This window comes from Sinohyriopsis cumingii, unplaced genomic scaffold, assembly GCF_028554795.1.
Source record: "Sinohyriopsis cumingii isolate HCF-2022 unplaced genomic scaffold, ASM2855479v2 utg000229l, whole genome shotgun sequence".
Taxonomy (NCBI): domain Eukaryota; kingdom Metazoa; phylum Mollusca; class Bivalvia; order Unionida; family Unionidae; genus Sinohyriopsis; species Sinohyriopsis cumingii.
This window is the reverse complement of record NW_028315879.1, coordinates 3,535,617-3,547,961: the sequence shown is the minus strand read 5'-3', so window position 1 is coordinate 3,547,961 and position 12,345 is coordinate 3,535,617. Positions and strand designations below refer to the sequence as shown.

At 33.4% G+C, this 12,345-nt stretch overlaps 1 protein-coding gene across 2 annotated transcripts in view; it reads right to left on the bottom strand.

The window, feature by feature from the left end:
• The window catches only part of LOC149774452 (protein Spindly-A-like), a 48,422-nt gene that overhangs the window by 18,721 nt on the left and 17,356 nt on the right, over positions 1–12,345 (bottom strand). For both annotated transcript variants that reach the window (XM_089945176.1, XM_089945177.1), the window contains exons 4-5: positions 8,630–8,815; positions 5,055–5,204 (exon numbers count right to left, since the gene is read on the bottom strand). In XM_089945176.1, the coding sequence (XP_089801302.1) occupies positions 5,055–5,204; positions 8,630–8,815 (336 nt within the window). The remainder of the gene's footprint in view (positions 1–5,054; positions 5,205–8,629; positions 8,816–12,345) is intronic.

Genomic DNA, 12,345 nt, shown 5'->3' with positions numbered 1-12,345 from the left:
TTCTATATTCTAAGACTTCTAATTTCCCCATAATTCAGGTCATTACTCCCACATTACTGCCTCAAGGCATATTATGTAAGCAAGAGCAAAATAAGCATAATTAGCTTATTTTCATGCTTAAAATCAATGTTAAGGTACCATTTTGTTCAGAACATCATACATAAAGATGAAAATAAGAAACATAATTGCATACATTTTCATATATGTATTAAGGTGGTACTCTACAGTTTCATAAGAATTTCCCTGGGTTTTCTCACTGGTTATACTGGCTATTTAAAAAAGACTTTGTATATCTTAGGTATTGTTCAATGAACTTTAAATTCCCTTTATTTTGTTTTATGATTGATGGGTGTAATACGGGTTATAGAGTATACAGCTTGGCCTTACTCCAGATGTGCACTTTTCAAAAAAGTGCTAGCTCTACTAGATCATTTTCATTTCCTGAACGTCAGAGGTAAATTGTAAAGAAAAGAGCTGATTTGATATTTTATATATTTAGTAATTCGTTCATTGCACTTTCAGAAGTTTGTATTGTCTAGTCTGGCAAAGTTCCTTTTCCCTATTTTGATTGCTGCTAAGGATAGTGTACTTTATACTAATTCAGGCTGATTTTTTTACTTTATACTAATTTAGGCTGATTTTTTTAGCGCAAGGGAGCAGTCATTTTAGTTAGCAGTGTGCTTAGATCATGTACAATTTCCAAAAGTACAATATCCAAATAAATATCAGCCACATTACATCAAAGTAGCATAGAGGTATGCCAACATTCTCTCCACTTTGCATGTTTTAAATGCAAACAACTTCACCTTACATACATCACTCTCTCAAACCCACGACCTCCCGCATCCAAAGCGGACACTCTAATCACAAGGCCACTGGAGCGGCCCAAACTCAAAAACTGTGAATTGCACCTTATAGATTCATGTGCAATACAACTGCACTTCATTAGTCCTATCTTTGCATATCTAAACGGACTGAAACTGTACCTGAATTGATGAACTTCTTTCTACACAAATTTTTTAGCGCAAGGGAGCAGTCATTTTAGTTAGCACTGCTTAACAGTTTTCAGATATGGCAATGGCAAAGGATTTAAGTTCTTACCTTTAAAGAAACCCACTATGAAAATACAACCATATGATCATCAACATGTACACATTTCCAAGCTTCTCTGAGAATGGAGAAAGTGATTCAGTAAAAAGAGTGGAACAACCAAGCTGATCTTTTCACAATTATCCACTTTAGAGTCATAACCTATGCAACCCTCGCCCCCAGCAACATGTGAAAATCCCTAGAACTCGTTGTTTTCAACCCATTAAGAAGATATATTGAAGAAAATTGGAGACACTTTACATTATAAGGTAGTGACTAATGCATCCCAAATATTAATTTAATGAATGGGAATAAGGACCAAGAATGGACGAATGGATCAATTCTCAACAAAATCACACTGAAAATTTTGATAAACACATAAATACAGAGGAGAAAACAGGCAGCTACTTGATAATACTGTATACCAAAGTTGAATCTAGCTAGCGCTGACAAACTTCTGCACAAAAATTGTCAGCTTGTCCATGCAAAATAAAATCATGCATTCTTGACAACAAAGGAGAAATATGAAGATAAAGTATGAATGTCTCTTCAGAAAAAAAAGGACCCATGGTCAATCATGCTGCTAGGTTCAACTTCAAAAAAATTCTAAAGTTTATCAAATCCGAGCTAGCCATGGACTTACCTAAAGTACTATTTTGGAGTACATTTCATTACAGTACCCATGAAATTATTTTTTTTAAATTTGAAACAGGATAAAAAAGACCATCAAGATAACTCAGTGAATACTAAGTTTCTTATTTCAACATAAAAGAATATAAAAATGCTGTATTAATTGTACAGGAAAAATGGTTTTCTGAGTTGATATACCTCATTTTGATATAATTAGATATAATGCTTGTACATTTGTCATCTTTGCCGCTGGTGACTTTGAAATTACTTTCCATGGTAACACTAACATGAATCTTACGCATATCAGGGATAAAGGTCAAAGTTTTAAATTCCTATCTGTTACCAGTGTAGAGAGTACACTGAATACTACACTTTTTATATGGCCTTACATAGGAAATGGGAAGGCGGAGGGGAGGCATTTTAGATGCAGTTTAGGTTTTTCAATCACATTTTTCTCCAGGGAAAATTTTATTTCAGAGAAAAGAATATCAGTCAATTTCAAGTAGAAAATTAAAATCTGAAGAATTAATTTGGACAACAGGTAAATTTCCATTAAGGTAGCACCTTACAGTTTTGGGCAATGGCTGTGGTGGAGATGTATTATTTTGCCTTAGAAGTCACCTGCTATGAAAATCAATGAACATACATTTGGAAACTCATCAGAGAATGGAGAAAATGAACCAGGAGAAAAAGATTAGCATAACAAAGATTCATTATAGATAGAAAACTCCATTACCCATCCAAGACAGCTCAAATGTAATGCTGGGTCATCTTTTATACTAATGTGAAAATTGATAAAAAATATTAATAAAACACATCTTGATCACTTTAAAAAAATTTAATGGAATTATATATATTTCAGCAATAAATATTTGATCATGTTATCCTTCTGTGCTCCTCGAGCAAGGTAGCTGAATTATATATACATATATACATATATATAAAATTCATATTTGTTGGCTGATTGGAAACTGTTTAGGGACAAAAACTAATGCACATGCAGCAGTTACTCATGCAATTAAGTACTCACAGTCCATATTACCAGCCCTCAAAGTAAGTAATCACTTAAAGAAACACGACTTGCGACTGTCCTTTGTCAACACACCAACATATTGTAGCAGCTTTTTCAACTATGTTCATGATCTAGTTTTATGCTTTCTAATTGATCTTTTTAAAAACAATTATTAAACTTGCTGCAGACCATGTGACAGTTGCTTCTGCTGGGTAAATTTCTACAGTAATAGCAATTTTAAATAGTTAAACAAGTAATTGTTGTTTTGCATATTACTGCCTAGTGGGGTAATGAATAAATGAAAGCTTTTTAAATATTTAATCACAGAATTAAAGCATCGGAATAACAAGAATGGTATACACTCAGATAAACATAAAATTTGGACAAGTTTTGGGTCTGGGATGGACAAATGCTGGAAAGTTTAGAGACATGAAGCCATCATGAAAAAAACAATTCTTGATTATCATTTTTTTGTGCTGATCTCAATCAGATTAAATATCTGAAATAGATTAAATATATGTGCACAACACCTTTCCATTAACAGGACTGATGGTGCATGACAAGTACAGTGTGCAATTATGACTATATATATATATATGTCGAAGTCAATGAATAATTTTGATTAGAGCAACCTTGGAGGCAATTTAAAAATTTACAACAGGTTTTCAAAGATGGTTGCCTAGAAACAACCAAGGATTTTCAAAAATTTATTACCCTTGTTAGTACTGCTGAATCGCACTAACTCCACTCCCTGCTGTGTGAAAACCTATCCTAAAGAAAACTGGTGATATACATGAAAAGACCAATTTTCTGCAAAATCTCTCATTACAAAAGTTATGGTAATTACATATAAGCCAGAAGGAAATGGGCAGTTCCTCATGCACAGTGCAGGCCAAAACTATATCTTGTTTCTAGGCAACCATCAGCAAGCTTAAATTTCTTTCTGTGCAATAATCATCCACTTGCGCATACAACACAAAATCATGCATTCTAGACACACTTGCAAATAAACAACGAGATAAGGTATGGGTGTCTCTGCATTAAAATCTTTACCATTTGGAATGTCAAATAAAAAGTGCTAATGGTGAAGTGGAGAGTGGAACAAGTTGAAGTTATATGAAAAATTTGGACTAAGTTATAACTTGGGAATGGAAATAAAAGGGAGGTAACTGTGGTAGCCTTAGAGAAAACGACTGCCACAAACCTGCATCTAAAGTTAATGCTGTGTCTGATAATAAAAAAAATTAAAAAACACATAAAAATGTGCATAATGCGACGTATTTCATCTTTAATTAGACCAAAACCAAACAAAATTTCATATAAATATAGCTCTATCTCATGCCAGCAATAAACATTTGATAAAAGACTGATTGGGTTAACATTAGTTATTCAGTTAAATAAGAGTAATCACATGAAATAGCAAGGCTGTTCCAGTAAAATATATCTGGAACCCAGGGAAGGTACTTTTGTGGAATAGTCACCCATAGATGCAATTTCAAATTTTTTTTTGTTGTTTTTATATAAACTCTGTAATCTGAGTACCCTGGCATATAGTTTTTAAAAAGTGCCTTCCGTGGGTATCATGTATGTTTCAGTGGAACAGCCCTAAGAAGGATGTGATGAATATAGGACTACATTAGTGCAATATTATTTATCCATATTTGAAATCCCAGAGTATACCCGGAAACGTAGTCATAAGAACCATTAAATATATAACTTATGCTGATACTAAACTATCAGTCTATTTGTGAATACTGAATAAAGGATAGCATCCCACCCATTAAACATTAATTCTCAAACAACCGATGGAAGCCATCACAAATACCTGCACTATTTTTTTTTTTGCACTTATATACATGCAGAAACCTTCAACACCAACAACCCCCTGGCTGCATTTAAAATTTACAACCTGTGCTATCATTTATTCATCTGCTGCATACAGCATAATAAAACCAATCACTTTCCACAATCGTTATAGATGGAGTTAAGCTACAAGGAGGAGTTCATACTACTTAGTACAATTTGTCTTCTGACCCAAACCCCTTCGTCCCTTGAGACTACATCCAGGATCCAAAACTTTTGTTGTCATCTATTCATCTTCCAAAAATAAAAAACTCTATACCAAAGCATTATGAGCACACATCCCTCAATATAGATGGAGTTAATCTTGCAAGGAACACAGTGACAAAGATATGGATGGATGGATGTTCACACAGATGTCTTGACCAATGGACATGATCTATCACAATATATCCATAAAAATATGGATAAAATAATTAACGCCAAGCCATTCTATAAACATTAAAAGATTGTAATTTCTTACCTCAAAGGCGGTACACAAGGAGCTGTACTGACACTGAATGTCCTCAAGCTCACTGTCTCTAGCTGCAACTTTTGCTTGTAGTGCATCAACTGCATCCATTGCCTTCTGTAATCCTGACTTAGACTCAATCAACTGACTCTTTAATGAAACCTTGAATGACATTAAATATTCATGTTACCTAATGGTGTACATGTATATACCCTTTTAGGACTTAAAACACCATACTCAGCATGTGCAGTATTTCCTGGATAATGGTTTATCGGTGTATTTGTTCTGGTGATACATACCACAGTACTTTTGCACTGTACCAGTACTTTGGTAGCCTCCATCAGTAAGGAATGTACAGATATTCCCAAGTAAGATTGTTACAAATGTAATGGGGGCCCCGAGTGGCCGAGTGGTCTAAAGCACTCACCGTTACAGATCACTGCCATCTCATCTCTGTCTGTGTCGGTTCGAGTCTCGGATTCAGCTAATGTGGTTATGTGAGAAAGCTTGCCAGTAGCTTCTCATGGGTCAGTGGTTCTTTCCAGGGGTTTTCCGGGTTCTTCCTCCACCATTAATACTGGCCGCCATGTATAGCCTATCTTGTACTGAAAAATGGCGTTAAGCCCTATAACAACAACAACAACAAATGTAATGACTTTTTAAGAATATTTTCATTTTTCATAGAAAAATAATTCCAAACAAATTGTTCATGTTTTACAAAATAATTGTATTTGTCTCAAATTAATTTAAGAACTGACTTTATTGTTGAAATTCAACGAAGTATGAACCAAAAACACTGTGCAAACTTTTGTATAGTCTATGATCTGCTTTGCACATCATACAGTTTGCAGTGTTTTTGCAGTTAATACTTCATTGAATTTTTAAAACAGTCCATCCTTATAATCAAATTCAACAGCATCAATAGTTACATAAACTTGTAGTTTAATAATATTCTTTTATTTAATCATGTTTTGAATTTCATTCACTAAGGCACAATACAGAACAGTGAATCTCATGACAGATACAGTATACAGCCAATAGAGAAAAGCTCCCCAGCTGACATCCATATTAAACTCTGATCAGCTGGAAAATGTTAGAAGCTAACATGTTTGTTTTATGTAAGTCTAATTTGTTTCATAATAAACAATCCTTAAATGAAATTGTATATATAAACTCTGTAAACAGACTATACTGGCTTTTATACATTAACTAATATCACATCTATCAATCAGTCACACTGCTCTATTGGTTTGAGTGATGTCCTAATAATGTGAAGGTCATGGGTTTGATCCCCCCGTGACCACATCATTTTGTTTTCTCCGTTCTTCTCCTTTTATTTTATTTTATTTCATTTTACAGAATAAATTTCAAATTTTCATACTGTAATAGTATACAGATTTCATTTCATACATTAATCCATAACACTGATAAATTGTACGTGTTACCGTCATGTCTTCACATCAAGATATGTAAGCAGACGATGTTTATTTATTCATTAAAGTGTATTTTACTTGTAGCATTAGCAAAGAAGTCTTAATTAATGATTTGAAACAAAAAAGGTTCTGTATTTGGTTCATAATTAAAATCTTGTATAAGAAGTCTAAGTTTTTAGTGATCTTATATTCTAAATACAGACCACATTCCTTGAGTATATGTACAGAAAAGCAGTGCAGATGGGCATGGCTTAAAATAAAAATTGGGTTCATATAAGAATGAACCCAAAAAATTCAAAAGAGCCTGGCCAATCAGATTGCTGTAAATTGCAATGGTGAAAGAAAAATTTAATTATTTAGACTATAGCAAATACAGTTATATTTATAAACCATGAAACACATGTACGGCACGTAACATATGCCGTCATGTAGCCAAGAGGAATGTTGTGAAAGATATTTGGGCCAAATCCAACTTCTGCAAAAATTTCAGATTAAAAAATGAAAACAAAATGTCACTTTTTAGTTATGTGTTAGTGTATGTTGATGACTTAAGTAGTCCTTTGTAAGAAACAGTTTAAGGAGACCAGTTGCTTTCTGTTTTAATTTTATATAATTCTTCTAGTCCACTAAATATTCTCTCCTTTGCTGAGTTAATGTGCCAGTGTCCCTCTGTGACAAATATCTAAACAGGATGTTGACAGCCAACTCTTAAGTTTTCCTTTCTATTTCATTAAGTAAACTATAGGCTTCTTGTCAATACTTAGTGCTTTTATCAGCAAACTCTGATATCTCTGTTTTACAGGGCATCAGCTATAGTGTAAACTTAGTCATACCACTTTAGTGACAGTTTTCAGAAGACATCTAATAAAATACACATGGCAAATTCAACTACCATAGCGTACTGACCATTTAATTTTCTGGAGAGGGGATGAGCATTAAGGTTTTCTTTTGAGATATTAAGATATTTTCTTTTCTTTAATCTCATCAAAATTCTTTTTTTTTCCTTCAAATAATGCAACTGATGTAGCATGGAGTTATTTTGCTATAATTCAGAGCATGCTGTTTTTTCAGCTATGTGAGCTGGAAATTAAAGTAAAATCTCAGGACCCTGCCCCAGAAAATTAAAATGTTGGTCCTTCATACAATTGTGTTTCGTTTAATATATATCACTTAAAGTACATAATCAAATTAATGAACACCTGCAATTATCTAACAGATCTAAACAATTTGATAGTATTGACTATTTACTAAACATTTTATACCAGAGATATGGCATCATCTTCACCGATTTCTGAATCATGTATCAATGTAATCAAAACTGTCACAATACACTCGAGTACCCCATAATCCAAGCCATATGAAAGTGTGTTTGCATAAAATTACTTAAGTGTTATTACAACTTTATGTTCCTTTAAACTAGTAAATATCAAACACTTTAATAATGAGATAAATGGGAAATTTAGAAAGAATGTGACAAAAATGTGAAATGATGCAAGAGCTTACAAGAATGTGGATATTTTTCAAGGACTTTTCATGGTCATCCAAAGTTATCAAGTAGTATTTTTTTCTTGTGGAAACTAACTTTCTCCATGTTACTTCGTTTATCACAGTGTAAGTACAAAAGAAGAAGAAAAAACACACGACTAATTAGTGTGTCAATAGAGTAAAGGTAGGCTATTCTATCTGGTAACTACCTGTGTAATGAGATACATTCAAAATGGACATCTTGTTTATAACTAAATGTAATATGACATTTGATTCAGCTAGATTATATCCCAATTTATGTTTACATATTCAGTAGGGTTTTCTGAAAATACATGAATAAAAAAAATTCTGAACCTATAAAAGTGATTAATTTTATTCAGTTTAATGCTTTGTATTCTCTAAGATGGTTTCTTTAAGTTCTGGGAAATATTAAAAGAATTTTTCAAGAGATACAAGGACTTATAACCATATGAAACATGAAGAAAACAAGAACATATGACTCAAGCTCACTCACTTGAAAATAAATTACTAGATTTTCATCAGATCGCCACCAGAATGATAGAATGACTGCTATGTCTTGTTTTTTCTACTAAATGTGGGATCAACAAAAATGACAAATTCCACATTAATAATATCAGGTGAAAAAAAGTATCAAAGAATTAGTCATGCCTTTTCATTCTGTAGTGCCACCACTTCTTCCTGTAGTACCGTCATCTCATCTGACAGAAAGGACTTAGAGATGATCTCAGTTTGGTTGGCCTGAGATTGAAGTAGTTCCTCTAGCTGGTAAACTTGTTCTTTTAGGACAGCCTCCGAGTTCAATACCTTGTCATAGGCACTCTGTAAATCCTCAATCTGAAAAAAAAAATAATTATTTATTTAAAAAAAGATAAGAAAAAAGTTTAGAAACAGGGTTAAAAAGATTATACAGACCTTCCAATATACCGATAAATTGGGGAAATGCAGTCATGTGTTTAATGATTTTAGGACGGTAATGGTAGTTTTACTGTTGTCAGTTTAGTTTTATTGGTAACATGTCATCCTACAATACTCAGAAATAAAAAACTTTTATTCTCATTTGAACCTTTTTGAAAACTTGGTTGACTAATTATTGTAAGTGTAATTCTTTGCAGCAATGTCACACTGAACGTTTTACTGCTAAATTATCCAGGCCAAATTAACAGGTAAATACTGTAAACTGAATTAATGCATTTGAAATTTTAGTGAATTTTAATTTTAACAAATTATATACATACAATTTTAGTGAATTACCAATGGACAAAAATAATTATTTTTGGTTCTAGTTTTAACCTCCCATATGAAAAGTGATATAGTTTTGCATGGTCTGCTAAAATCAACATACAAGAAATGAAATGTCATACATTTTTTCCAAAACCAGATATTATCAAACAGCACATAGCATCAATTGTTGTCAACAGTAAGGTCTGGCTTGGTTGGTGTTGTGGGACTTAATACTATTTTTCAGCACAGGACTCCAGTATTTTTGGTGGAGGAGAACCAGGGAAGACCCGAGGAAGAACCACAAACTAATAGAAAGCTACTGACAAGCTATCTCACATAACCACAATGGTCAAATACAAACTTGTCCCCACGAGGACAATGATGAGATTTGAGTAATCTTTAAAGGTGAGCACCTTAGACCATTCAGCTACCTGAGGCCACACCAAAAATGAGGAATGTTTCAGCAAAATAAATAGACAAACTATCCATCTGAGCTTCCATCAGTCCAATTTTTCACTCATTGGTATTACATCTTTAGCATAAAAGTTCATTTTTTCACTCATTGTTATTCCACTTTTAGTACAATACAGTCCAATTTTTGTCAGTCATTCATATTATATCTTTAGTATAACAAAATTCATTTTTTCATTCATTCGTATTATATCTTTAGTTAACACAGTCCATTTTTATCTCTCACTGGTATTACATTTTAGTATAACAGTTCATTTTTATCACTCATTGGTATTATATCTTTATTTAACACTGTCTGCTTTTATCACAAATTGGTATTACATCTTTAGTATAACAAATTGTTTATAAAACAGTGAAACCTATCTATCCTTGGTTATGAACTTTCAGAAACATCCACTTAGGCAGACATCAGCATTTGTCATGCATATCAAAGTTTTAGGATAAATTATCTTTCTTGCTTAATTAGCCAAGATTATATGTCTGATAAATTTTGTTATGTACAGTACTCTTTTTTACGTACAGCACCAGACTGTGCACTAGCTGATAAATAAGTGAATCCAGATAAGGAAAAAAGCAACAAGCTTAACCAATGCCCCACTTTGGCTGAATTTGGCTTAGAACTACCTGCAATTGTTTAAATTTAATTGGGTGTTTCTGTGAATACATCAAAGCACAAAACTTGCACAATGAAAATTAGTAGTAATAAACAAGATGTTAATTAATCTATTTTGAATGTATCAAGCACCTTAGCGACAAAGACCAGTTCAGGGAGTGTTTGATTATATGGCAATGAGTGTATATTCTTACAATGATCAAATACTATTTTCTTAAACATAGTTGACTGATTACACCATCATACAACATGGACTGCATTTACAACTGGAACTAATAAAAATGGACTAAATGCTTACAATTAAATTAATCTGGATAATTTTAACACATTTACAAACTTCTTGATGCATTTTCAGTTCAATTGTCAACACAAACCATGCAAATATTCTGCTGTCCTAGAGCTCTGTATGACTTTTGTATATGAAGAAATCAATCTTTGACCAAACTCATCATTGCATATATACTTTTCCTATTGAGACTAAATTGCATACAATAGTAAAAGTATATACGTAATGATGACTATCTAAAATGAACCACTCCAGTGGCATAGTGGTTAGAGGATCTGCCTTGGATACGGGAGGTCGCAGGTTTGAACCGCAGCCAAGTTATATCAAAGACTTTTACAAATGGTACTAAAAGCTGCCTCGCTCAACAAAAAATGTGCTAGTTAACCTCCAGGACATTTAGAGTGTAAGTTGGAAATACAAAACACTCAACAAAAAATGTGCTAGTTACCTTTCAGGTCATTGCATGCGTCAATTAGAAATACGGACTAATCGACAAAAAATGTGCTAGTTACCTTTCAGGCCATTGTAAATGTTAATTAGAAACACGGACTACTCTACAAAAAATGTGCTAGTTACCTTTCAGGTCATTGTAAATGTCAGGAATACAGATCACTCAACTGGGCATCATGCTAGTTGCCTATCTGGTGAATGTAAGTGTCAATTGGAAATACTGATCACTCAACTGGGCATCATGCTAGTTGCCTACCTGGTGAATGTAAGTGTCAATTGGAAATACAGATCACTCAACTGGGCATCAAGCTAGTTGCCTATCTGGTGAATGTAAATGTCAATTGGAAATACAGATCGCTCAACTGGGCATCATGCTAGTTGCCTATCTGGTGAATGTAAGTGTCAATTGGAAATACAGATCACTCAACTGGGCATCATGCTAGTTGCCTATCTGGTGAATGTAAGTGTCAATTGAAAATACTGATCACTCAACTGGGCATCATGCTAGTTGCCTATCTGGTGAATGCAAATGTCAATTGGAAATACAGATCACTCAACTGGGCATCATGCTAGTTGCCTATCTGGTGAATGTAAGTGTCAATTGGAAATACAGATCACTCGACTGGGCATCATGCTAGTTGCCTATCTGGTGAATGCAAGTGTCAATTGGAAATACAGATCACTCAACTGGGCATCAAGCTAGTTGCCTATTTGGTGAATGTAAGTGTCAATTGGAAATACAGATCACTCAACTGGGCATAATGCAAGTTGCCTATCAGGCTATTATAGGTGTAGTGAAGACTCCTCTGAGTGTGCCCTATTTATGAAAGATGGCATTTTCAGACCTGACAACTGAATGAAACTGAATTCCGGACATGGTTTCTCATGGTGATTTTGAGGTGGAAAATGACATCATCAACATCATCTTTCCAACTGGACCAGATAAAGGGAAATTCCCCAGTGTATTCCTTTCTATAGTGGACTTTACATTTAAACATTTTCTTAGACATATGATCATTATCCAAAATTACATTTTTTATTTAAAAATGTATTTATTATAATAAACTGAACACAATGTAAACCAAACATATTTCAAATCAATTTCACAATGATGGCTGTTGATACCAGAAATGTAAGAATACCTATCTATCAGATTTGGCCAAAAATTACACACTGAACATGGAATGTGCAAAAATACATTATTTTGGTATTTAAAAAAAAAAAATTGCCATGTGAGTCTGAGACGTTCACAGATAAATCAGGACTGCTGACAGGTCTTCATTTTAAATACTACACTGATGCATTTAAAATATTTTCACTGAG